Raw genomic sequence first — 27732 nt, 5'->3', positions numbered from 1 at the left:
AACAATGGCATGCCAATTGGAAGAGTTGGTGGAAAGAGTTGGTGTGGATGCTAGGAGGAAGCTTCCTCCTTTGATGTCACCCATGACATCAAGAGGAGGTAGTTTGATGTCACCAATGACATCAAGAGGAGGTCTTTACCTCTATAAATAGATGCACTCCTTCACTTGTAGAAATCATCCCAAAATAATACAATACAATACATTGTAGTGAGTAGAGAGTTAAGAGAGAAATTCTCTTAAGTGTAATTGGGAAATCTCCCCTTCCTTTGTTAATATTAAAAAGGGCAATTGTTCTCTGGTGGACGTAGGATTATTTTGATCCGAACCACGTTAAATCTTGTGTTCTTTCTTTTACGTTTCCGCTAACATCCACAATATCCACGCATGTGTAGTGTTCCACCAAAGTAGCCATATGATATTGGTACTTAGCAATGTGAGTTAGTTGATAGCAATGGGCTGCTTTTAAGAACACTTCCCAAAATTCTGAAATAAAATCATATATTCGTTTTACATTAGCTATCATCTTTTAGAAAGAAGTTCTCATAAAATAATTTCACCAGCATTTAATAACAAATACTGAAGCTCCTTAGGTTCAACTAGACGAACCAGCTAATTTCAGATAACAAGCAAACAATTCAACTGGTGATACACAAAAAGAGAAGTTACAGATTAATATATGGAAATTAATGGAAACAATGCATCAATTAGCATTGCATGAGTTCCTCCTTGGTCCCAAACAATCAACAAATATAGTAAAGTCTAAAAAGGCAAACACCCAGAAGGATTTAGGAGCAATGACATAAATAGTTCTGTAAAAGAAAACTGCCTTTCAGCAAAAGATGCATGCATATGTCATAATCTCTGCTTGACTCACCTTGCAAAGCTCTAGCACTGGTGAAATCTGATGGCTCTTCAAAATGATTTTTCTTTTACCATCTTTAGATTTTTCTAAGCTCTGCATGAATTCAACAACGAGGAGAGTGTCAGAAAATGCTCGTTGAAGGTTTTTTTATCTATATTATATTAAAAGCACGAAGGCCATTAGCGAAATGTCGTTCGCCTATTTTACCCTTTAAAAATAGATTTTACACTAGACAAAATAGTTATTTAATTATTCTTTAAATTTTTAGGACTTTAAACTCTTCTTTATTTGAACTATGTAAGAAGTCATAATATTCAAAACTTTAAAATCGATTCAAATTTTACCACTTTAATTCGAATAAACACATAAAAAAGAACACTAAAGTTATGCAACTTACCTTACATATATAAACCAAATTAAACGATGGAATAGTCATTAAATGATACTTATATGATTATGTAAAGAAGCATATATAAAGTTTATAGCAATATATGTAATATAAGAGTCCTAAAATAAAGACACATTCATATTTGTCATAATAATAAGATTAATGAAGATAATCCAAAGGAATAATTAACAATATTGACTATTTAACACAGGTAAATATGAAATAGAGTATCCACTTTTACATGTCTGTATTCCTATCTACAACACAAGAACCCTAAGACACAATCATCAATTTTTTAGTCTTTAAAAAGAGAACACTTAGTTGATAAAATAATTATTACTGTTAAATATTAAAATTTTGAATCACAAAAAATAAATTAGTTTCTTTAATATTAAGAACAAATAATTAAATCTTTAAAATACTATATTAGAAAAAGAATCCAATTCCATTATTTCCCAAATTCATCATATAAATAAAGTTATTTTCCAAATCCAATTCTAGTACGGTATTAAGACGCAGATTTGGTAAAAGCGCTAACTTGAAGAAATAAAAATAAAATGTTTTCATTAATTATTTTTCTTTTATTTATTGTAAAATATTAACTCAACATTATTTATTTTGACACTTTATTCGTCATTTATCATTTTTCTGTGAGTCATAGGGCCAATCTGCTTTGGCGATTGATGAACCAACGCATCACACTCAAGGGGAGGTGCCATGGTGCATGTTATTTGCTGATGAATATTGTTGATTGACGAGACGAGAGGCGGAGTTAGTGCTAGGCTGAAGGTTTGGAGACAAATCTTGGCGTCTAAATGTTTCAGGTTGAGTAGGAGTAAAACAGAATAATTAGAGTGTAAGTTCAGTGAGTAACCCATGAGGTGGAAGTGGAAGTGAGACTTAAACACAAGTCATCCCCACGAGAGGAAGTTTCAAGTATCTAGGGTCTGTAATCCAAGGTAATGGGGAGATTGATAATGATGTCGCACATCGTTTTTTTTTTATATGTGACATGTGCTACTTCCTGCTACAAGTTATCAGCCCAAAAAGAAATGAAGCAAAAATGAGAGTTTGGGATTTTCTTTAAAGGGTGGTTGCCCCTCTCTGTTCTGTTGTTGATTTTCCTCTATTCGGAAAAAACCAACAGTCCTTGTCATGGAAGCAACAGAAACATAAAGAATATAATAAAACATTATTACTCCTCTTTCTCTCGAGCCGAGGATCTTTCGGAAACAGTCTTTCTACCTCCCCAGGGTAGGGGTAATGTCTGCGTACAGGGGTAAGGTCTGCGTACACATTACCCTCCCCAAACCCCACTTGTGGGATTCAACTAGGTTGTTGTCGTTGTTGTTATTGTTGTGATAAGGTAAGATTTTATTACAAAATAGTATCAAGTTGATACTGGGAATTATTAAAAAAAAAAGTAAGCTAGACTTGAATACATCAAATTCCTAAATGTTCTAGCAAGTCTAGCACATCATGCAAATTAAAAATAGTTTTCCCATCCTTCCAGGAATACAAATAATACAGGCAATTGAATTTTACAATCTGAATTTTTTTCTTCGTGACTTCAAAAACTTCTTGTGTTTCTTTCTTCCCAAATAGTCTATACATCCAGATTTTCTTCAATAAGCCACCTGGGTAAGTTGCTTCCCATCATTCAAGTACTTCTCTGAATTCCCAAGGGATAACCCATTCTATTCCAAAGATAGCCAAAAACATAGACCACATCTACCAGGTAAACTTGCATTGTAAAATAAGTGCTCCATAGATTCACCAGTCTTCACCGAGATAGCATCAAGTACATAATATCCAGCCCTTCCTCTTTAAAGTTTCTTGTGGTAGACAAGCCTCATGTGCCATGAGCCAGCCCAAGCATGCGCACTGCAGTCTTCCAAATCATCTTCCAAGGCCATTTCCTAGATTGTCCCTGCTGTTGTGCGTTAAGAATTTTATAACATGAACTTACTGAGAAAATGCCATTACTACTTGCCTTCCAGAGTAATTTATTTTCTTTCCGTGTGTGACTAAAATTTTTGCATCTTCTGAATGAATAAATCAATTTCCTGCATTTATCTTTCAAAGGGATTCCTTCTAAACTGAAACTCCCAGCCTTCCTCAGGGAACACATCCGCTAGCATTCGGATTACCAGCAACACAAAATAAATTGGAAACTGATCCTTAAAAATCCCAGATTCATCCCAATTATTTTTCCATGGCCTCATCCCTTACCATCACCGACTTCCAATCTAATATGCTTATTAAATTCCATTCAGAAATTGGAAATTTGCCTCCAAAAGCTTATCCATATGGCATATTAACTGCCTTAGGAGCCCATAAACCTTCTTTTTTTTATAAGGAGGAGCCCATAAACCTTTTTCAACATACTTGATGTTCACACGTCTTATTGAAGCGGCGTAGATGAAATGGAAGCAGAAGCTCGCATTCGGTGTCTTGTGCGATAAGAATGTACCAGCAAGACTTAAAGGTAAGTTCTATAGAGTAGTGGTTAAACCAATTATGTTGTATGGAGCGGAGTGTTGGCCAGTCAAATATTACCTTTTAAAATATTTTTCTATAGTTGAATGGTGGATGCAATTTGGACATCAAACTCCAAACTTGCAAAAGTTTGCCATCAAAGTACTAAGCCTAACTTGTAGTGCATCTGGATGCGAGAGAAATTGGAGCGTATTTGAGCATGTAAGAAGCAGATTTATTATATTAATATATTCTATATTGTATTATTATTAGTATCTATTAATTAATCTAAACAATTTATGCGCAAGAGGATACAGACAAATCAACAGATCATGCAAGACAAACGTAGTGAACCCCAACATAGTGAATTCAGTCTCGCAGATATGACATCATGATCCTTGAGAAATATTCAAATAGAAGTTGGGTAGTTAAAGGTACCATATAAGTGTTACAGAATTAAAAGAGAGTGTCACTAGGGAGACAGTTTAAATTTCAGTTCAGAAGCAACCCTACGAGCACAAAGGCGTGGAGGTATGTAACTAAGGATAATTATAGGAGAGTAAAAACATCAAAAATTCCTTCGGGTATACGATGTAATAAGGTCGCAGCTTTACAGGAGTCAGAAGATCTCCTCTAAGTACTACATAGAAAGACTAGCTGAGGAATAAGGTAAAAGGCTTCAACGTAAGCATAGTGACCTAAAGAAGAAATGGTCTTGTAACAACAGTCTCACTACAACATTGTATGCACTCCATAAGAAAGTGGCACCTATCGTGGCTAATGAACAGGGGAAAAAAATCAAAGGTGATATCTGAGATCATATGAGTTACAGGAAATTCCAGTATTCGTGGGCAATAAGATAAGCCAAGTATCCATGCAACAAGTGGCGGAACGACCAGAAAAAATAGTTGCTTACATTTAAAGACAGCTGAGAAGCACGAAAGGAAATTTATGGTACTAGCAAGTTAAAGGAAGGTTGCGAGTAGTATAAATAGATATGTGTAGGTCGCAAGATAAAGTATCATAGAGCGACAAGGTTTTAGGTAGATAGGAGTAAGGATAAGAAAAGGTGAGTGAGAAGGTGACGAGAATAGGTAAGTCCTCAGGATCAAACCCATCAAAACAAGAGAGCTAATGGTTCCGTAAGTTATAGAAAGTTCGGTACAGCCTTAATGAACTCAGAGGAGTCTAAGACTAGGAGCAATTAGAAGAGATGAAATGCTGCCCTGGTAGTAGAAAGGGTGTAATGGTGATAGATAAGAGGAGGACGTTTAGGCCTTTGATTGAGTAATGATTTTGAGAAAAAGGATTTCATGAATTACACGAGATTAGAACCCATATGATGAATCACGTTGGGATGCTATGAAATATGGTTATTGAAGTATAGTATCGTCCCTAGGTGGATCAGGCAAGTCACTTCAGATGTTCCCCGATGAGACGTGAACCCTAGTGACAATGTATTACGTAAGAGGTTTCAACTTATTAGTGGTAGATTTTGGATCAACATTAAGGTGAATCAACAATGGATGGATTAAAGTTACAAAGTATGAGATGAGATTAGGCCGTCATTATTAAGATGAACAGTAATGAGGAAGCATTAAAGGACTTAGATTTATATATATAGGATAGGCAGCGAGAGAGTAACCTGAAGTTAGGTAGCAAACCCTCGTAACAATAAATCGAAGTAAGAGTTATGGTACAGTATGACCTACCTAGTTGTAGTAAAGCCATAAGCATAGATAGCCGAGGCTATGAAACAAGACATAGCAATAGTCGTAATTTCGGCAAGTATCGAGCGAAGAACTTCAGTACACCTATAGATTCCCAAAGGGACAGCTTGTCATAGTTCTGTATATGTTCACAAAGTGAGGCCTAGAGATTGGCTAAAAGCTGGAGGAAAAAGGGAAAAAGTCGCAAGGTCAGAGTCGTACATGCTGCATAACATATGGTAGCAACAGTTACGAGATTGGAAGAATTCCGATCACAAGTCGCGGTGTGAGAAAGATGCCTAAAGGGGGGAATGTCCTGGCCTTTGGATTTATTCACAAAACAGTTACCTAAATGGCAAAGACAATATTAAAGTATTCGTAAGAGCTATAGGTTATGAGACTGATAAGCGCATCAAACAACATTCGACGACGAATGTTCCAAAGTGGGGAATATTGTTACACCCCATGTTTTCGTACGTGAGAGTACGTCGTAAGTCAATTGATGTAAGCTCATAAATGAGATCGTTTTTTAAAGCACATAAAGTAAGTTAATCATGTTACCTTGGAGGTAACAAATCTTTAAGATCATGGATAACAAGTACCAAGAGCGTTGAAAGGCTTAGAAGCTAAACAAATTGAAGAAAATAAGTTTCGTCGAATGTCTACAAGTTAGGAATGTTATAACATGTACTTTTGGGTGATACTAAGGTGATTAACTTGATAAGGAAGTTATGTTATGAGTTATTTCACTCGTATGATAGTCGTGTATTACGTTTTGAAGTCAAGCGAGTTGTGGAACAAAAGTTGCAAAGGTCATCACAAGTTACATTCATAAATATGCTGAAACTTAGGTCAAATATAGCTGATATTTTCTTCCAATATACTTGGAATTACGGGATGATCCACCTACTAAATTGAAGATCTATAAGTCTAATTTCTAACACATTAAACCGTTCATCAATACGACATTGGAGTAGAGAGATATTCGCATTTTTGTGAGACTGCGCAGACAGCTCCTATGGGACCCACTTGAATGATGGTCGACCTTCACTTATTTTTATCTTGTTTTTGGGATAAGCTTTGCTCATTTTTCGACCTCCTTCCATCCTCACACTCTCCAAACCCTCCCAAACAGTTCCCCCAAGGCTCCAAAAAAATTCAAAAAAATACACCATAATCCAACATCAAAGTTAGCCAAAGGTGAAGAATAACCCCTCTATGGTATTGTGATGTGATTAAGGATGATGGTGAGCTAAGTTAAGCTTAGGGTTCGAATTTTATCTACTACCTAAGGTATGTTTAACATCCTTTTGGTGGTGTTTAAGGTTAATTACATGATGGTTGTGGTGTTTGAGTGAAAGATTACAAGATAGCACTTGAAAAGGGAAGAGATGTTGTTTTAAGGAGATATATATATATATATATATATATATTGTGTTGTTATGACTGGAAATTGGGGACAATATCTTGATTATGAAATGGTTTCTGTTGTTATGCATGTTTATATGTTTATCAAGTGAATTGATGAAAGAAACATATGAAACTTGAGATTGGAAGTGAAGATTAGGTTAAGTCACTTCTATGGTGTATCTAAATTCTCCCCGGGAACAGTTCTTTTAAGCATGAAAGAAATGGGTCCTTTTTGCTCTGATTTGGGAAACGTGCCACTACTTCTTCTCTCTCTGTAAACACTCTCTCCGGCGAGTCCTTCCCCGGGAACATTTCTTATTATAGGGGATAAGCTTTTCTTTGTTTCTGAGAACAAACCTTTCGAGATAGCAGATATTAGCACTAATTCTTTCAGATGGTTTTCGATTACAGAGCGCAGCAGGCGTTTTGCAAGCAGAATTAAAATAGACGAAGACAATCTGAGGTGAGTCTGTGAAAATCTCAAACAAGCTTCCAGGGGTACAGGGGATATTTACAGAAGATGGGGAGGAAACAACAAGCTTATTTTTTCAGAATTTATCAAAATGACAACATTCATGGGAGATTTGCGCGAATTGAGACTTGGTTGGGCCATGAGAAGTCGGCAGTGATAATTCCAGAAGCGGGTTACAACTTTGGATGGGTTGACATTGCTGACAAGATCCTAAGTTTATTGGGTACCAAAAAACCCATTATCATAAATCCTCCATTGCCACAACTAAGAGGGTGTTTGGATGGGCTTAAAAGCTAGTCAAACCAGCTTTTAAGCCACTTTTTATTATATGGAGTGTTTGGCAAAAAAAACTGCTTAAAAAAAGTTAAAATGTGCTTAAAAAAAGCCAAAAACAACAAGTTGGTTGATCCCAACTTTTTCGATTTTGGCTTAAAAGCCATTTTGGTTTGACCAATAAAATTACTCTTTTGTCCATTATAAGTTTTCATAATATCAAACTTACCCTCAGTCAAAGAAACCCCAAAACATTTTCTTCTCCAATTTTCTTCACATGTGAAGACATGTTCCTCTTCTTTCATCTTCCTCTCTACTTCATCTTTCATTTTCTGCACTTTCCTCAAGTATCATTTTTTGATCCACTTGCGTTACTTTCTACCAATTCTACTTGACTATATAGTATCTTTCTTCTACTTTATAAAAATTATCTAAAGTAATCACATAAATTGAATTTAAATTAAAATATAAATTATTTTTTATTTGCATTAATTTATAATTAAATATATTATAGTAATCAACTCCTTTATAATATTAACAGCTTTAAGGATATTTGTCTTTTTAATAGAAAAAAGTGTTTACCAGCACTTGTTTACCAAACACTTCAACAACTTTTTTTAAGTTCCAGCACTTTTATCCAAACAGGTAACTGCTTATTTATAAAACAAGCTCCAGCACTTAAAAGCTGTTTTTAAGCCCTTGTGCTTAGAAGCCACTTTTTTTAAGCCAATCCAAACGGGCTCTAAAATCCTACTTTGATGCAGCAAAAGCCCAAACCTGGCCGGAAACTTTGACAGATCCAAGGCTCAAAGCAGAAGATAGTCTTCATCCACTAAGCAGATGCCTCCTAGGTGCTTTCAATGATCCATTCAATCGAAGCCCAAATCCAGAGGTGATACAGAATTGGTTTACAAACAGGTGGAAAGTTACTGCTGGCCTGAAGGTCACTCCGTTGGCCCATAATCGTTTCTTGTGCGAGTTTTCGTCGAGGCAAGAGGCTACTCGTATCATAGCTAGTGATTGGTTTTGGAATGGCAGACATCTCTCTCTATCTTGGTGGTCACCAGTGACCGGAACTGAAATTTCAACGCCGAAGATGGAGCACAAATGGATTAGGGCTTTTGGGATCCCATTGCATGCCTGGTCCTCAGATACCTTCCGATTGATCGATGACTTCTGTGGGGGATTTGTAGGAATTGATGAAGACACAAAAAATAGAACACATCTATTCTAGGGTCGGATCTGCGTTGTTCGTACTGGGAAGATTATTCCTGGAAAAATGGAGCTGCTGGTTGGGGATTTGAAGTTTGAAATAGCCATTCTTGAAGATTTTTTGGTAACTATTTCTACTGGTAATGGGGTTACGGTCACCGGAAAAGGGGAAGGTTTAGAGAAGACAACTATTAACGCCTCATCAAGCCAAGCAAGGGCCCCTCTTGTCGCTTCTAACAGTTGTCACGTGGGAGGTAACTTTAATTTGAATCTAGCCCCAAATATTTTAAAAGAGCAGACCGACCAGGCCCACACTCAAGCAAAGGCTAAAAATAAATTAGCTAGGGTTCCAAGGGTTCAGAAGCTGGATTGGGCTTATTATCAAAAAGGCCCAAAGAAGAAAAACCATAAGAGGTTAGAAAGTATTTGGAGGGCTACTGGGCCTCCAAAACCTGCAACCACAGTTGAAGAGAAGGCCTCAAGCTCCATAACTAATCCTTCTTTATTAGAAGCTCAAGCTTTTCACAGAAAATTCCCAGCAACCCATCTCATACGCAGACGATGAAGCCGATAATTCTATGGCCATAGACAATTTCCTTCGTCGTCTCAATTCAACTCCAGAGCCATAGCCACTAAGTAGTTCTGATGTCGATTTCCCTCAAAGTGACACACTCTCTCTTCCCTGGTTCGAAGAAGGTTCGAGTAGCTATTAGCAAATTCAAGACCCGATGGTGATAGAAACTTCTAGATGGTCGAAAACAGTAATGTTTAAGGCATGCAAAGCTTTTGGAGTTAATGTAGCTGGGTTTGAGCATGAAATTCTGGATTTGATCCTACGCATGGAGCATAAGAGACAGGCACAACAAAGCCAACAAAAATTGAAATTGAAGAGTAATTCAGCAAGAAAGTCCAGGAAGAAAGGGGAAATAGAGCTGGAAGGACTAAAATGTGGGCTAAATTATGATGGAGTTGCAAAGGGTGATAGGGGCAGGATCCACAAAGCACTGTTTGAATGAAAATAAAAGTTATCAACTGGAACATTAGGGGTCTGAACGAAGCTGAGAAGAGAAGTACAGTGAAGGCATTGATGGGTAAGTGGAAGCCAGATGTTCTCTGTCTACAAGAGACAAAAATTGTAGACTGGTCTTCTTCTATGATTCAACAAATGTGGGGTAATCGATGGGCAAATTGGGCAGAGCTTAAAGCATGTGGTACAAGGGGTGGGATTATAATCTTATGGGATAAAAGACTTTGGAATTGTGTTGATACTTAACAAGGTTTATACACTATCTCATGTATGTTTGAAAATGTCCTTGAAGAGTTCAGATGGTGTTACACAGGGGTATATGGACCCCATACTAATCCAGATAGGGAGGTACTATGGCTTGAACTTGCAGCTCTCAGAGGTATCTGGGACGAGCAATGGGTTATTGGTGGTGACTTTAACGTATGTAGATTCGAAAGCGAGAGGTATAATTGCATCAGGAGATCAAGAGCTATGAAGAGCTTTTAGACATTATACAAGACCTGAGTCTTATTGACCTTCCTCTTCAGGGTGCTTTCTACACTTGGTCCAGGGGTGAAGATTCTATTCAAGCTTCCAGAATTGACAGGTTTCTGTTCTCATCGGAATGGAATGACACCTTCAAGGATATAAAACAAATTGCTCTCCCTAAAGTAACCTCAGATCACAGACCAATACTCTTGGAAAATGGAGACTGGGAAGTCGGCCCTTTTTACTTCAAATTCGAAAATATGTGGTTGCAAGAGGTAGGATTCTTGGATAAAATCAAGGAGTGGTGGCAAAATTACTCTATCGAGGGCACTCCAGATTTCGTCCTGTCGCAGAAATTGAGATGTCTCAAAAAAGACATCACTGACTGGAATAGAGAAACTTATGGCAAGTTAGAAACCAGGAAGAGTAAAGCCTTGGATGAGCTTATGGCAATTGAGCAGGCCTCTGAAAACAGACTCACAACCCAAGCAGAGAAAGAGAAGATATTGTCTTTAAAAATGGAATTGTTACAGATTGCAAAAGCTGAGGAAGTGTCTTGGAGGCAAAAGTCTAGATGTCTCTGGCTTAAAGAGGGTGACAGGAACACGAAATATTTCCAAAGGGTCGCTAACTCATGTAGGAGGAACAACCATATCAAAAAATTGATGGTGGGGGATGAGATCATTGAAGATAAAGATCAGATCAAAAGTAAAATTCTTGATTTTTACCAGAATCTTTACACTGAGAATGAGCAATGGAGGCTAACTGCTACCTTTGAAGATCTAACATGCATCTCTCTAGAAGAGAAAGAATGGTTAGAGAAAGCTTTTGAAGAAGATAAATTTTTTAAAGAATAAATGCTTGTGCCCCTGATAAAGCCCTAGCTCCAAATGGTTACACCATGGCTTTTTATCAAAAAGCTTGGGAATTCATCAAAAATGATGTAGGAGCTTTGAACCACTTTCACCAATACTGCTATATGGTCAGATCTAGCAGTACTTCTTTTATTGCACTTGTTCCCAAAAAGAAGTGCAATTGAACTCAAAAACTACAGACCTATAAGCCTCATTAGCAGTGTTTACAAAATTGTTGCCAAATGCCTTGCTGAATGACTTCAAACCGTCATTGGAAAGCTGATTTTCGGGCAGCAGAATGCCTTCATTAAGTCCAGACAAATCACATATGCTGTTTTGATAGCTAATGAAGCTTTAGATTGGAAGCTCAAAACTGGAGAGCCAGGCATTTTATGCAAAACTGGATATTGAAAAAACTTTTGATCAAGTCAATTGGTCCTATCTTTTACATATGTTGAGGAAAATGGGTTTTGGAGACAGGTGGATTAAATGGATTAAGTACAGCATGACCACAGTGAAATACTTAGTTCCGGTTAACGGGAGTCCAGTGGGTTTCTTCTCTTCACAGAAAGGTATTAGAGGCAGGGAGATCCCCTCTCCCCCTTTCTCTTTATTCTAGCTATGGAGGGTCTTAGTAAGATGCTAGACAAAGCCAAACAACTACAGTGGTTTGAGGGTTTTACCATTGGAAACAACATAGATAGCTCAGCTTCAGTTTCCCACCTACTCTACGCAGATGATACCTTGATCTTTTGTGGCGCTGATAGATCTCAAGTGCAACACCTCAATCTTACTCTCCTTATTTTTGAAGCAATTTCAGGCCTACATATCAATATGCTCAAGAGTGTGTTATATCCTGTGAATGAGGTCCCTCATATCCATGAATTGGCTGACTAGGTATACTATAGCGTGGGCTCCTTCCCCACCACTTACCTAGGGCTTCCTTTGGGGGCAAAATATAAGTCTACTGGAAGATGGAGTGGGGTAATAGAAAAGGTGGAGAAAAGGTTAGCTACTTGGCAAAGGCAATACCTTTCTATGGGTGGTAGACTTACTCTTATTAATAGTATTATGGACAGTATTCCCACATACTCCATGTCACTATTTCCAGTGCCTGGTAAGGTACTGAAGCAATTGGATCAAATCAGAAGAAACTTTCTCTGGGAGGGCAACAGTGAGGGACACAAGTTTCACCTTGTCAAATGGTCTAAAGTCATTAGGCCAAAGCTACAAGGGGGGTTTGGGTATCAGGGACCTAGCTAAGCACAACAAGAGCCTGCTGTATAAATGGCTCTGGAGATATGGAAGGGAGGACAATAGCTTATGGAAGGAAGTTGTTGCAGCAAAACATGGAAAACTAAACCACTGGTGCACTAAACAAAGCAGAACCCCATATGGAGTTGGACCATGGAAACATATAAGCAAGCTCTGGGAAGAATTCCTCCAAGAAGTCTCATTCAAGATTACAAATGGTCTGAAAGTTAAATTCTGGAAGGATAGGTGGCTAGGGAACTTCATTCTGAAAGATTTATACCGATCACTCTTCCTGATAGCATGTAACCCTGACTCCACAGTCGCACAGAACAGAGAAGGTAATCAGTGGAATCCCCTCTTCAGAAGGAACATGCATGATTGGGAACTAGAGAGTCTTTTTAACTTAATGAGTAAACTGGAAGGTTTTAGCATGAACTCACAATCTACAGATACATTAAGCTGGGGTCCCAATGCAAAGGAATATACAGTAAAGCTGGGGTATAAAGTGCTAGTTGCTCATAACAGAATTTTAGATTCCTGGCCTTGGAAACTAATTTGGCGAACAAAGCTCCCTCCAAAAGTGATGTGCTTCAGCTGGTTGGCACTAAAGAATGCTTGTCTGACTCAGGACAACCTCTGTAGGAGAAGCTTCCAGCTTGTTAACGGATGCTACCTATGTCAAGGAAGCTTAGAATCAGTCAATCATCTACTATTACACTGTGTTGTAGCTGCAGATATGTGGCATATGTTTCTAGCTCTTTTTAATCTCAAATGGGTGATGCCACAGAATATTAGAGATGCGGTCGAGAGCTGGAGCCTTTGGAGAGTTGATAGGGCCATCAGGGACACCTGGAGGATGATACCGGCTTGCATTTTTTGGTGCCTATGGACTGAAAGAAACCTCAGATGTTTTGATGGAGTCTCAACTCCAATTCACTTTTTTTTTAAAAGGAACTCCAATTCACTTGCTGAAGGCCAAATGTCTACTTAGTCTTTTTTGTTGGGCCAAACAGTCCTATGTAAATAGTTCTACTGTCTTATTAGATTTTTTGAGCTCCCTTACTCTTGACTAGCCTCTTTGAGGTATATTTTCTTGTTATTGGCTAGCTCCAAGATCCCATCATAACATCTTGTAATGGAGCTAGCATATTTATTTTTGTAATCACTGCATCAGCTTGATGCCTTTTAATGAAGCAACTTACTTTATCAAAAAGTCACTTCTATGGTGTTCTATTGCCATTGAGGGTTGTTGTAAGCTAAATATAACTTGAATTTCGTTTGGAAGCTACCATTGGAGGTAATTATATTGTGTTCTTTTATGTGCTCACGGTTATCTTGATGTTGATTAAGTTAAATTGATGGACTAGACATGAACTAGTGAATAAAGTTGCTAACTGAGGATAGTTGGAGTTGTGGATTGTTTTATTTGTTATAAATATATTGTATAATGCCGGAATCATTGATGAATGACTTCATTGTCATATAAATGATACTGTTTAGTTAAAATAAGAAGTCTATAAGGGGTGATATGGGGTATACGGATTCCAATCGGAGCTTGCCGCTCGTAATGAAGTAGTTGTGACTTGTTGTTATATGGTGTCATGTTATTGATACTTATATGTTGCTGGATTGCTCTGGTTGTTGTCGTTGGTATATGGTATTGGAGGAGGCCCTTGTTACTGGGGAGATGCTACCGATTTTACGTAAACGAGCTACTAGCTTAAGTTACGGACTTAGCCTTCACTCAGCACTGATTTTTAATCTCCTTATGCTGTGGTAGATTGAGTTGAGTTGCTTGAAGAGTTGCTTGAAGGTATTAAGGACTCAACGGGGTTAAGGTATCCCTTCTTTCCTTTTGGCATAATCCATATGATACAAACGAAACAGGCAAACGGGCAATTTTTACAAATGACTCTATTCATAGAAGTACTACGGATGCCTATTTTGTTGATTCCCCATGTATCCTATTATTATATCGTATGTTCATGGATCTCAGAAAATACGTAAGTTGGTAAAGTTTATTTTATGATATTAACTGAAGGCATATACAAATCTAGTGATATCCCGAGAGATCTTATTGACTTACTTCTTATGCATTGCATTCATTTATACATATACATTGACCCATGACCATATGGCATTATATACACGTATATTATATGTATATGCGGTATGGGGAAAGGTTATGGCGTTATATACGCACCACCAACTGATTAGTTGGTATACGTTGATGATTTCGCCCACAGAGGCCGAGATGATATGGTGGGATGCCCTCAGAGGCTTGATGATGTTATGTACGCATATACCTATGCATGATATGACATTTATACGCATATGCATGACACTATAAATGTTCCATGATTCACTAAGCTATTCAGACTTACAGGTTGAGTCCTTTACTCCATGTTTCTTTTATGTATTTTATATACTTCTTTTCATGCCTTACATACTCGATACTTTATTTGTACTGACGTCCCTTTTGCCTGGGGACGCTGCATTTCATGCCCGCAGGTCCCGATAGACAAGTTAACAGTCCTCCTAGTAGGCTATCAGCTCATCAGAAGGTGTTGGTGCACTCCTCTTTCTCCGGAGTTGCCTATTTGGTCAGTATACTTTGGTATATATTGATTGGTATGGCGGGGCCCTCTCCCGACCTTTATGATGTTTATGTACTCTTAGAGGCTTGTATACAGATATCATATATATGGATGATTGTATGGCCTTGTCGGCTTATATTTTGAGTGTACAAATGATCATTTTGGTCTTATAGGCATGTATGTCACATGTATAAGTTTGTATAACATGTTGGGTCGTCCTATGTCTAGTATTCCCTTATGTTTTATTCTGGTTATCTCATAAAGGTCTTTCCGGCTCATTTACCCATGATAGTATGATAAGAAAAATATGTTACGTTGGTACTCAGTTAAGTAAGGCACCGGGTGCCCGTCGCGGCCCATCGATTTGGGTCATGACAGAAATGGTCTATATATGCCCTTGAACTATGCGAAATTGATTTCGTTGTCCGTCATTAATACTTTGGCACAAATGTGCTCTGCCGACCAATACTTGTTCCAAAAATATACCCTTATTTTAAACGGTCCCGTATGGAGGGCATATTGGTCCCCACGCGCATACTTTGAGGCTATGTTGCTCGGACTCTCCAAAAATATTGATGGGTGCGTGTCGGATCCTCCAAAAATAGTGTATTTTTGGAGGATATTTTTGGAGGATCCGACAGGAGTACGGCAGCTGTTTTGGAGAGTCCGAGCAACATAGCTTTGAGGGCATATTTGGCTCATTCAAGTTCTCAAGCTTTTATGGTATTGAGTTATCTTGTTTGGTTCATGCCAATGTAATGAAAGTTTGTCATGATAAATCCCCCTCAAATCGATTGATTTTCTTCTGTAAATCCTAAATATGAATAAAGAGAGGCAAAGTATAGAAAAAGGTAAACCATTTGTTGGAAGGCCTATATCAATAAATTTCTCCACGGCCTCATATGCCTCAAAACACCACTAAATAGCCACTCTCGGCATCACAACAATAAAAACCAATACAATAGACAAATCTATCAGCCGAGGGTCTATCGGAAACAACCTCTCTGCCCCTCGAGGTAAGGGTAAGGTCTGCGTACACACTACCCTCCTCAAACCCCACTAGTGGGATTTCACTGGGTTGTTGTTGTTGTTGTTGTTGTACAATAGATAAGTCTAGCCACCATAGGCAATAAATGAATTAAAATGCATCAATCATATGTGTCGAATCTTAACTCAATAGAAAAAAATAAATTACTTACTCTCTCCATACAAACAAAACACAATACACTTTGCTTAGGAAGAAAGAGAAGCATGGTTTTGGAACAAGGAGAAGTAAAGCGTACAAAAAACCTAAACCATTTGTTGGAAGAGAAGCCTTACAAGTTGGCCGGCCTCTGTATAGGTTTCTCCTCTTCCAACAAAATGGTTGAGGTTTTCCTACGTTTTACTTCTCTTTGTTCGTATTTCAAATTTACAGAACGGAACTAATTGATTTGAGGGAGGTTTTATCATTACAAACTTCCATTATATTGTCATGAACTAAACAAGATAACTCACAAACATAAAAGCTTAAGAACTTTAATGGGCCAAATATGCCCTCAAAGTATGCGTCTGGGACCAAATATATTTTCCATATAGGGCCGCTTAAAATAAGGGCATATTTGGAGCAAGTATTGGACGGCAAGGGCATGTTTGTGCTAAAGTATTAATGACGGGCATATCAACTCAATTTTGCATAGTTCAAGGGCATATTTGGAACTTTTTCGTTTCCTAATTGTCCCAGGCTTTTGCGGCAACTACATTACACCTCTTCCCGAGGACTATTTCAATGGCACCTTCCTTTTTCCAGCTACTAATCTTGCATCAACTTTTTGGCAATCGGAACTTTCCAGCGAGATCCCGATGAGTAGATCTTCTCATTGGCTTTCTGTAGGTTCTCCAGCAATGTTTTTGTTGACAATTTGTGTTTTCAAAATCAGCATTTTCTCGATTTAACTTTGAGTTTGCATGTTAGAATGTTAAATGATAGTCTTAGAATATTAGGCAATGTAAAGTGTTAGCGTTAGAATGTTAGAGCTAGTATTAGAAGTGTCACATTCTTAAGTAAAAAATTGTCCCGACTTGGATATATGTCATATGTGTAATACAACAACAACAACAACAACAAGAACAACAACAAACCCAGCTTAATTCCATGCATGGGATCTGGGGAGGGTAGTGTGTACGCTGCCTTACCCCTACCCTATAAAGGCAAAGAGGTTGTTTCTGATAAACCCTCGGCTTAAGGAACAATAAGAATAAAGCAACAAACAACAGCAGCAGTAATGTAATATGGTAATGGGAGCGAATGATATAACAAGTAATAAAGAACCACAAATAAGAGAATACAAGAATAGTACTAGTACTACTGGTAAACCTAGGAGAAACTCACAACTATCTGTCAACCTACCACCTTAATCCTCGACCTCCACACCTTCCTATCGTGAGTCATGTCCTCGGTAAGTTGAAGCAATAACATGTCATGCCTAATCACCTCTCCCCAATACTTCTTTGGCCTGCCCCTACACTTCCTCAAGCATGCCATGGTCAACCTATACATATATACTACTACATGATGCCATTGATTATCTTTTCTTTTTTTCTTTTTCCTTTTCTTTTTTTTTTTTTTTTTGGAGATGGTAATAGACAGGAGCTTCATAATCAATTTTTGTCTGAGCATAAAATTTCCACATCCCAATATGAGTCGATTTCCCTGCAACTTCATCATAAAATAACAGAAAATATTGATATTGAAAAGACAGAAAAAGGAGGCAATAGATTTCCACTGTGCGTGCAGAATAGTAAATTGAGTAACAGATAGGAGATGGATGTGAAGACTAAAGTCTTACATCTTACCTTGAGAAACTCAGGGGGCAACCCTTCTAGCTCCATGTCAGTGAAAAGTAGAAAACTACAATCATCATCCAAATTATGAATGTATTGCATGCTTAGCTCATCAATATTTGCAGTTAAACGCTGCAACTCCTCTTTCTTAGATAAGGTCAGATTCACGCCATTCCTTTCAAATTCTCGAACCTGTCACTGAATCTTAACCAATTAAAAACTGAAAAGAAATAGCGGATATCTTCAAATAAAAATCGCAACCTCGATTAAGAAAATCCAAAATTTGAATGACTGTGTAAAGAGAAGGGCTCTTTTGCAAGTGTACGCAGAGGCATAAGAAAGAGAGATCCTGGGAAAAGAGACCTTTTAACAATATCAAATTTATAAACATCTTGTAAGAATGAAGAAATTCAACCCCATGTAAGCACAGATTATCAATAATATGAAGAAACAAAAAGTTATGTGCTTTTCCAATTAACCTTCAATCAAAAACTAGTACCAACAAAAAGAGTTATAATTTCTGTCCTTGCAGAGAAAGAGAAGTAAAACGTTTATCCAGCAAAACTTGTGTAATCTCCATGTATAGTCCAGATGTGGCATGAGTAACTAGTTATCTATTAATTGCACGCGAGTGAAGGTTTCACTACCCAGGAAAGGTAGCTCTGACTACTCAGACACATTTGACATTACTCAGCCTCGACAAAGTGAACAGTTTATGTACCTTTGGGAAACTATACAGCAATTTTAAAAATTATTAGCCTTGGATACCTCAACTAGAATGAAAGCACAGTAACCATCCAGAAAGGTAAGCCACCAAAAGGTTGAGTGAATGCGGCAAGACAAGAGTGCATAACTCATGAGTGATCAAAAACCAGTGCACTTTGAAAATCAAATAAGGGAAGAAATCAGCTCATGCCCCATACCAGGAAGTGGGTAAAGTTTTTAGCATCAGTACTCAATCCATCCCCTGTTACTGTTAAAGCTTTGACAACTCTGTATATGTCCTCACGCTTCCTGAACTCATACAAAATAAAGAAAAGATGGGATAGTTAATTAGCAAGTGCTTCTAGGAAAGTTTTGATACAGAAGTAGTCCGTAAATTTTTAGCTTAATGCACAACTAAATATTACTTATGATTTCTCACCATCAAATAGTTGCCCGATGTAAGCTACAGACATACTTGTGTTTACTGATGGGAGTTTAGAAATGGAACACCGCATGGCAGGTTGGGCATCCAAGATAAGAACGTTCCCTGAAGAGTTGTTGAAGGGCCTCTACTGAAGTTTTCTAGGCAAGTCAATAAGCTTGGGGACATACAAAACACACATCGGACTTGTATGATTTACATTTTGGAAAAATGTATTTCTACCAATGTCTTTTGCATCTATTATATACTAGAAGCCACCAAATTTATGATTTTGCATAAAGGTGTTAAGGAAAAAAAAACGTCATTCAAGCAAAGAACCAGTCATAGCTAAAAAGTAAAACAACAAAATGGAGGATTAACGGTAGTTTGAGGACAGTGGAAGTTGGAAATTTTGAGATTTTCAATGACATACCAACATTTATCAAGTTCGCTTTATGACCAGGAGAATCCAAGGACTATATGATTGTTATTTGAAAGGTTAAGAGGAAACATGGTTGATGGTTCCTAATAATTTAGTTTCATGCTAGTTGATTTCAATAAATTACTATCACTACTTCCTAATGAAAAATTGTTCCATTCCAGCAGATCAAACTCGGAACCAAGATCTTCTTTCCTACTTCGAGATACCAAAAAGCAGAAGAGGAATTTGCAAAATGAAATAGAAGGGTTGAAACTTTGTAATGGAAGAACCTGCACATTGAAATGTGAGCATCTATTTTTCTCTCTGCTTCAGCACTAGCTTTGCGTACATCCTCTGAAGCTGATAACCATTTAGGAAAAACACATGACTGTATTAAGGGGAACTGCTGTGCCTCTAAATCTGCTAATGGCAATATCACATTTACATAGGCAACCTACAAATTTACAAATAGAAATATCAGCAATATCTTGAGAACGGCATATCAGATTAAAGCATAAGACTTAATGCAGAAGAAAGTTCTAAAATAGTAATATTTGATAAGTTCCAAACAAACAAACGCCTGATTGACTCCAAGAAAATAATCAGAGAGTTAAATACTAGTTTCGACTGCTAGACTGCAAGTTAACACCGAAGTTAGCCGAATAGTCAGCTAATTGAGACAATTCTCTCTTCACATGATGAACTTGAACTCAACAACTATTAAGAAATTTTTTAGCAGAATGAAACATAGGGTAACATACTTAAGTACTTCCGCACTTGGGCATAGTAAAGATTTGCCACTTAATCCTCTATCAATATATAAGAAATGATGGTCTGGCTAAGGCTTTCAGCAACTGGCCACATAACTATAATCAACTAAAATTCCATCAATTCTAGCTAGTGATTGCCCTTGTCTAAGTTGTAGTTTTGTTGTTGCACTAACATGACTGAGCTACAGCAATCCGTGGATTGCATACTGCATTTTTGTATCAGTTATTTACAACTCCCTGAATATGAGAGTTCCATTCAATAAATGTTTGATAAGTTCATGGATTTCACTACAAATGGTATTGTCAAAGAGTGGATAGTTCTTCGCCACCCTAGAGATTCTCCTCAAAGCAGTGGTCAAAAAATAGAAGCCTCCTGAGTTCCCTATAGAGAATGTTTTCTAAGTTCATGGATTACACTTAAGCTCGTTGATCGATTACACTTAAGCTCGTTGATTACACAACAAATAGAGTGGCCAAAGAGTTAGTGAATGGGTCTCTAGCAACCGAGATGGTAGAAGCCTAGACAATTGAAGATTCCCCTTGAAGCAATAGTCACGACATAGAAAGCCTCTTGTAAAATATTGATACAGGAAATGAGTCGCCTACAAGATTTAAAGAATACAAATGCAGCTACACACTGTGGCATAGAATTCATTTACAGTCATAGAAACAAGGGGAAAAGAGGAGCTATTGCCACATAACTTTGGTGAATGTGAACGACGTCTTCCTGCATGCCCTCCTAGAATTTTGAACATCAATTCAACACGTCCCAGAACAGGACTAGAAATTCAACCTACTCCTCAAAGTTGAGAACCATTTTGCATGACATTGGTGTACTGACAAGCTTACATGCTCCTCAAGTAATTCACTGCACCATTTGCTACAACCCACAAACACGTGCTGGGTAAACCTACCCATCGAAGTTGGAGTAGAAGAACTCATACTAAGTGTTGCACCAAAGATTCGAGTGGATCTTCAGGTTATTAATCTTATACTTCAACCATCCGCATGAGGACCTCAAACTTGAGAATCATTACAATACGGAGTGGCCAAATACATCGGTAGCCCCTTTAACTTGTTTTCACTTTCCACTTTAACACTTATTCTTAAGGTCGTTCCATTTAAACACTCCAACCAGCTCTTTAGTGTGTCACCCAGACACAAAAAGCTGACATGGCAAGGTGAATGTATCTAAATTTTTTCAAGCGCGTAAAATAGTCCAAAAAACAAACTTCTCTTTTAATTTTTCAGAAAATATTATGTACACAAAGGAGTAATTCTAATTTATGCCAAGCTTCCGTTTCAAGATCGAAGTTTTTGCTTTAATACATAGGATTTAATATCAATTATCCGTTATAAGATCCAGGCTTCCGCTTCAAGACTTACTCAAAAACAGCTATGACTAAGAGTAGCTTTCTGACTAAAAAAGTTTAGCGTTGACATATGAACAAGAATTACTCGATTCTGTACCTTTTTTTTATCAAAAACTATATAGGGGGATTGTATTTGATGAGAAGAAGCATGTACAACGTCTGAAGCTTGCTGAATTAGAGTGAAATTGACATTGACATTTTGTGGAACACCTTGTATACCCAACTTGCCAAATTCTCCATTTTTCAAATTTGTCGAAGCTGAGTGGATCAAAGCAGAATAAAAGAGGTTAGAAACACTCCCCTGAGGTGCAGAAACTGTTTGGCATTGGTTTTGCTGTATTTGATTGGCTTGAACACCATCTCCGGCCAAATAGAGCTCGTCGGAGCTTGGAGATTCATCGGAGTTGCCATTTTTGAAGTTGGAATGATCCAAATTTGATGGGGAGATAGATTACGACATGGGGAAGAACCTCCCGCGCTTGGATTGGATCGAATCTGTTCAGAACTGGTGTGAAGTTGGAATGCCCTAGTGATTTTTGGCTACAATTTTTCGTTGTGTCCGGCAAGTTTGTGAAAGAATTTGTTTAATTATTAAAAGAAAAGATGAAAGAATGGTGAAAAAGAGGGTTCGGGGGGAGGGGGGTGGAGAAGAAGATGATGGAGGGTTCTTATTTTTTGAGATTTTTTGCTTATATGAGTTTTTTCAGTACTTCCATGTTGGGATTAGTTACTAGTTCGAATTTGATACAAATTTATATCTTTTGGGAATTGGTTGGGTTGTGTTCCTATCTATTAATAGGATTTTGGTTTACACGACCTGTTGTGGCAAATGCTTGTCAAAAAGCTTAACTTTTTTCTTTTTCCTAAAAGTTTTTTTTAGTGTGTCATCCACGCATGTCTCCGTTTTATTGGTTATTCTAGCATGTGAATTACACGCATCTATCGTGTTTGGCTGCCTAACATTTTAGTGTCTCGAGGACAAGTGAAAAGTGAAAACAAGTTAAAGGGGCTGTTGATGTATTTGGCCATACAGAGTCCACAGATTTTGTGCCCAATAAGTTTGTTTAGTGCAAAAGGGGACTTCTCAATTTCAGGGCAAAAGGATAGTCGCCTTACTACAGCTAGGCAAGAAAGATAATATGGCCAAAATATATATTAGAATTAAATGGACAATCCACAATCTAACTAGACATAACTCAACACAATAAATACCTTGTCAAGTGGAACTGAAGCAACAGCATCATGAACTTGCTTCGATTTCTTAATTATGCTTTCCGCTAATTTCAGAATTTCAGAAGCAGTTAAATTCACTCGAACATTTGAACCTGGAATCTCTGCAATTCAACAAAAAAATGCGAAAAGGTTTCATTTCTTATAGGAATAAACAAAAATTGAAGTGTAAGAAAAGGGAACCTTTTTTCTTGCGATGCTTGCTGTTGATGGCGGAGATAGCAAAGTTGACAGCAATAGCGAGAAGAGCAGCGGCTCCCGTCAAAACAATGAGATTGCTTCTGTCTCTCTTCTGCTGCTTACCCATTTTTTCAACTCTATTTCTACTTAGAGAGAGAACTGCTTACATCCAAACCTTAAGTATTAGGAGTATTCTTGATTTTCCTCACCAAACGGCAAATGGGAGGGAAATTTTGTGAGTTTTTTGGCTGGACTGAGGTGTTGACCTTTTTTAACGTCCGACAAAACGAACGTCTCTATTGTGATATATTGGGCTTCATTTTATTGGGCCTGCTATTGGATGTGTAGTAGAAATGCGGAGAAATTCAAATATAGCCAAATTTACAAGTGGTCATTTGGAAACTTACACAAATGTCTCAAATAAATCTCAACTTACCAACCTCTAGCCATTAATCATAGACTTACCAAAACTAGCCAACAAAAATTGAAAAACCAAATAATAGGGTTCTTTCTCTCAAAGAATCACATGCAAAAATCAGCTTCCATATTTTTAAGCGTGATTAGCAACACTAGATACAAGACGGAAAGGAAATTTTATGGATGAGGTAGCAAATAAGGTGATGAAATACAAAAAATAGATACAATATTCCAAAAATCTAAACAAAAAAGGAATTTTTTCAATGGGTGTAGTTGAAATTCATTGAAAATATATAAACAAGTCAATATACAAAATTTGAGGAAGATTGGAGGTGATTTGAACTGGTTTTGTATCAAAATTAGTAATTAAATCAAGTTCAAAAAAATCTTCTAAGACACATGTATCACGCATGTATCTCACACACAGGTATACATGGATATACATGTGATACATATGTGATACACAAATGATACACAGTGTGATACACATATCATTTTTTTTCATGTTCAGTTTTTACCGAATTTTCAATTCAAACCACCTCAAAACTTCACCAAATCATCCCAAAACTGAGATTCAAGTTCCTTAAGTTGTGCCCAATCTATTCTAATAATACTCACTCAAAACAAAAGCAAAAATTTGATATTTTTTATTACAAATAGCTAATTGGCTAATATTAGTAATATTTTATCAATTGGCCAACTTTTGTAATGAGCTACTTATAAATGGACATAGCTGGCAATTTCCCCATTCAAAAATAGTCACAGTTTCAAAAGTAATCGAAATTTAGTCACTTTTTATGTAAAGATAAATCTGAACGAAAGCACTATTCAAAATCTGAAAAAATACTCCAGCATAATATACGGAATTCCAATATAATATACTAGAACTCTAGTATATTATATTGGAGTTCCAGCATAAATATACTGGAACTCAGTATATTATACCAGAGTTCCAGTATACTCCAGTATAATATACTGAACATCCAGTATAATATACTGGAGTTCCAGTATAATATACTCGTCCAGCATAATTTGCTGGAAGTTCATACACATGTGCTCCAATCTCCAGTATATTATGCTGGAACTTTCTGCGTGTTGGAGTTCCAGCATAATATGCTGGAAGTTCATACATAGGTGCACCGATCTCTAGTATATTATGCTGGAACTTTTCTTGTTGCAACAAAATAGTAGTTATTTCTCAATGACTTTGCAAATGCTAACTATTTTTGAATGACCAGTCGAAAAACTGGCCAGACCGTGCTATTTTTATGTAGAAATGGCGTGGATAGCCACTTTGAAACTAGTACTTAATTAATTTGTAAACATAGATATTCATTAATAGAAAATACTTTTAAAGTATTTATTGTAAATTATTAAATATGAATAAATTAGATATAAAAGGGAGGGTCAAAATTGGCAGTCAACAAATATAACTGATTTAACCAAGAAAATATTGGCATTTTATACATATTTACAAATGTTCTTAACCAAGTCGTTACTGCCCCTTTTTATACAATATACAACCAAACTATAGCCTTCAAGCCTCTAAAAGTACCAAAAGAAACATACACATACACAACTAGGTACTATTGACTTCTGAATAGCTACTACGAAGGAGAGGAGAGCAATAACCAATAGTTGATTCGCGCACCTACTCAGAACGTGCGTCATCGAGTCTATCTGTACCTGTAGACATGAACACAACGCCCAAAATGGAAGGGGCATCAATACGGATAATGTACTGAGAATGTAAGATTAAGAAGCACAAGCAAATAAGAGTAATAGCATAAGAAATATGAGTACATGATTTCAACCTGAATACTGAAGACACGCTACTGGGACGTAAACCAAACTGTGGAAAATTAGGGACCATGGATCGTGAATGCATGCAAACTATTGTATAACCATGCCTCTCATATATTCTTTTTAATAATTTTGAAATAGTTGTTTTTTATTTATTAAGTAAATAAGAGGTGAAAATTTAATAAAATAAAGCGTAAACAAATACAAGAGCAAGTGTGGTGTAATAATTACTTAAAACCCATCAAATGTCTACTAGCATATTTTCAAGACATGGTGTCACAAGTATATGAGCTACTAGTAGAATATACAAAACACTAAACGACTGTCTGAAATAAAATAGACAGAAAGTAAATGCAAAGGAGAGACTCCGGGTGCTGCAGAACGAACTCAAAAAGCAGCTCACCACTAAGCCTCGGGGTATAGGGGGTGCGCACCGGAATGACCGCCAGATGCACCTGCCTCGGATCCTGCACGATTAGTGCAAAAGTGTAGCGTGAGTACATAAACAACATGTACCTAGTAAATATCCAGTCTAACCTCGAAGAAGTAATGACGAGGGGTCGACATCGACATTCACTATGGGCCAATAATAAAATACAGAAATTCTAAATAGGCATGAAATATGGAAATAATAATAATAACAAATAAATGATTCTTTAACTTATAATAAATTCCAAAATCTCCATCTAAAGCACATGCTAGTTCCGAATCACTTTTGGTCATTAAATTAATTATACCTCTCAAACCATAACATAATATCAAGTGTAATTGGGTTCCGAGTATTATCAAGCACGATTTATGCCGAGGTCGTACGACCCGATCTAAAATATTGTGTGCACTGCTGAGGGTCAAACGACACAAACCATAGATGCCTCTATTATACTGCCGAGGTGAACAGTCCACTCCCATGAGAGTAGAGAAGTTTACCTCGCTCGTGGAAGTACTTGCAACACGAGAGGATATGGATTTCTCAAACTTATTATGTATTCCTCAATTCTTTCCAAAAATAAGAAATCTAAATTGGAATCTCTAGTCTCAGCTTTATTTAAGATAATTAGTATGCCTAACAGACATAATAGTACAATTAAAGCGTGATGTGAATCTAAGACTACCCCGACATCTCATGGAATATAGCTATATACGGACTCTCGTCACCTAGTGCGTACGTAGCTCCTCACACAAATAACACACAACAAATACACTTAAGGGGATGAGTTCCCTCTTACAAGGTTAGGCAAGAGACTTACCTCGTTCTCAAGCTCACTTCTGATCCACAAGTACGTTTTAAATCCTCAACTTGGTACCAAACAACCCGAAACTAGCCAAATATTATATAAATAAATCAATAAATACTCAAATGTTCATAATTTAACTATTGGGGTAGTTATTCAACCCAAGTTGGAATATTCCTAAAATTCATTCTCGGGCCCATGTGCCCGGATTTCGGAAATTTTTGAAGATAAATGTTACCCATAACTTCACGAACTCAAATATATAATTTTTACGCAATTCATCATTTTCATGGTTAAATCCCATTTTTTATCAAAACTTAGGTTTTTCAACTAAACCCCTAATCTTCATTATTTTACATGTTGAAATCTACCCATAATCTATGTATTTAACTTACATTGGATAGAAATTATATACCTCCAATAGATAGATGAAAACCCATCTTCAAAGAGCTCAAAAATCGCCCAGAGATGAAAGAAATGAGCCAAAATTGCCTAAGTCCTCGACTTAAATGAACCTTACTGCCTAGCGGTTTTCCCACCTGCGATGCCACTGTCGTACCTGCGTCTCCGCTTCTGCGGAATAAACCTCGCAGGTGTGGACCACATGCATGTCTACCTTCATCGCTTCTGCGACCAAAACCTCGCTTTTGAGAGCCCGCTTCTGCGATCCACTGCCTCGCACCTGCGCCTTCACATATGTGGTTCCTGCTTCGCTTCTGCGACCACTAGGCAGTCCATGCCAGGCCTCTTCTCCAGTCAAAAGCTTGCACCTTCGGCCAAAATCTCGCAGGTGCGGACGTACTAGAACTGGTGCACCAGCAATTCTTTCAAGTCCAAACTTGATCCGCGCATCATCCGAATAGCACCCGAGGCCCCTAGGGCCTCGCCCAAACATACCAACAAGTTTGTAAACATAAGAAGGACCTACTAGACCTCTCGAAACATGGGAAACAAGATCAAAACTAAGAATCACAACCAAAAACCAAATAGAATCAACTTATGAACTTCAAGTTCTTCCAACTCACTCCAATTATACTTAAACTACTCGGAATAACACCAAATTTGTGCAAGTCTTAATTCACTATACGGAGCTATTCACAGGCTCAAAATACCAAACGGATCTCGATAACATCAAAACCTACTTCAAACCAAATTTAAAGAACTTAAAAACCTTCAATGCGCCAACTTTCAACTTTATGCACTGAAATGCTCCCGGGTCATCAAAAATCCAATCTGAATATACGCCCAAGTCCAAAATCATCATACGAGACTATTGGGACCGTCAAATCCCGGTTCTGAGGTCATTTACTAAAAATATTGACCCAAGTCAAACTTAACCCTTATAAGCCAATA

The 27732-nt window shown here is 37.4% G+C and overlaps 1 protein-coding gene across 4 annotated transcripts in view; it reads right to left on the bottom strand.

The window, feature by feature from the left end:
• Positions 1–23180, bottom strand: part of LOC107776157 (putative thimet oligopeptidase) — a 45610-nt gene extending 22430 nt beyond the window's left edge. For 2 of the 4 annotated variants that reach the window (XM_075233060.1, XM_075233061.1), the window contains exons 1-7: positions 22931–23180; positions 22730–22851; positions 19665–19828; positions 18751–18841; positions 17840–18019; positions 17394–17702; positions 875–955 (exon numbers count right to left, since the gene is read on the bottom strand). In XM_075233060.1, coding sequence (XP_075089161.1) covers positions 875–955; positions 17394–17702; positions 17840–18019; positions 18751–18841; positions 19665–19828; positions 22730–22851; positions 22931–23054 — 1071 coding nt within the window. In that variant the 5' untranslated portion in view covers positions 23055–23180. Of the gene's footprint in view, positions 1–874; positions 956–17393; positions 17703–17839; positions 18020–18750; positions 18842–18971; positions 19080–19664; positions 19829–22729; positions 22852–22930 lie in introns of those variants that run through there. The other 2 variants (XM_075233062.1, XM_075233063.1) reach the window with 2 other exon arrangements.
• Between the last annotated feature and the right edge of the window lie 4552 nt (positions 23181–27732).

The sequence above is a fragment of the Nicotiana tabacum genome, chromosome 16 (genome assembly GCF_000715075.1).
Source record: "Nicotiana tabacum cultivar K326 chromosome 16, ASM71507v2, whole genome shotgun sequence".
Classification (NCBI taxonomy): domain Eukaryota; kingdom Viridiplantae; phylum Streptophyta; class Magnoliopsida; order Solanales; family Solanaceae; genus Nicotiana; species Nicotiana tabacum.
The sequence above is the reverse complement of the archived record's forward strand: the minus strand, read 5'-3'. Positions and strand labels throughout refer to the sequence as shown.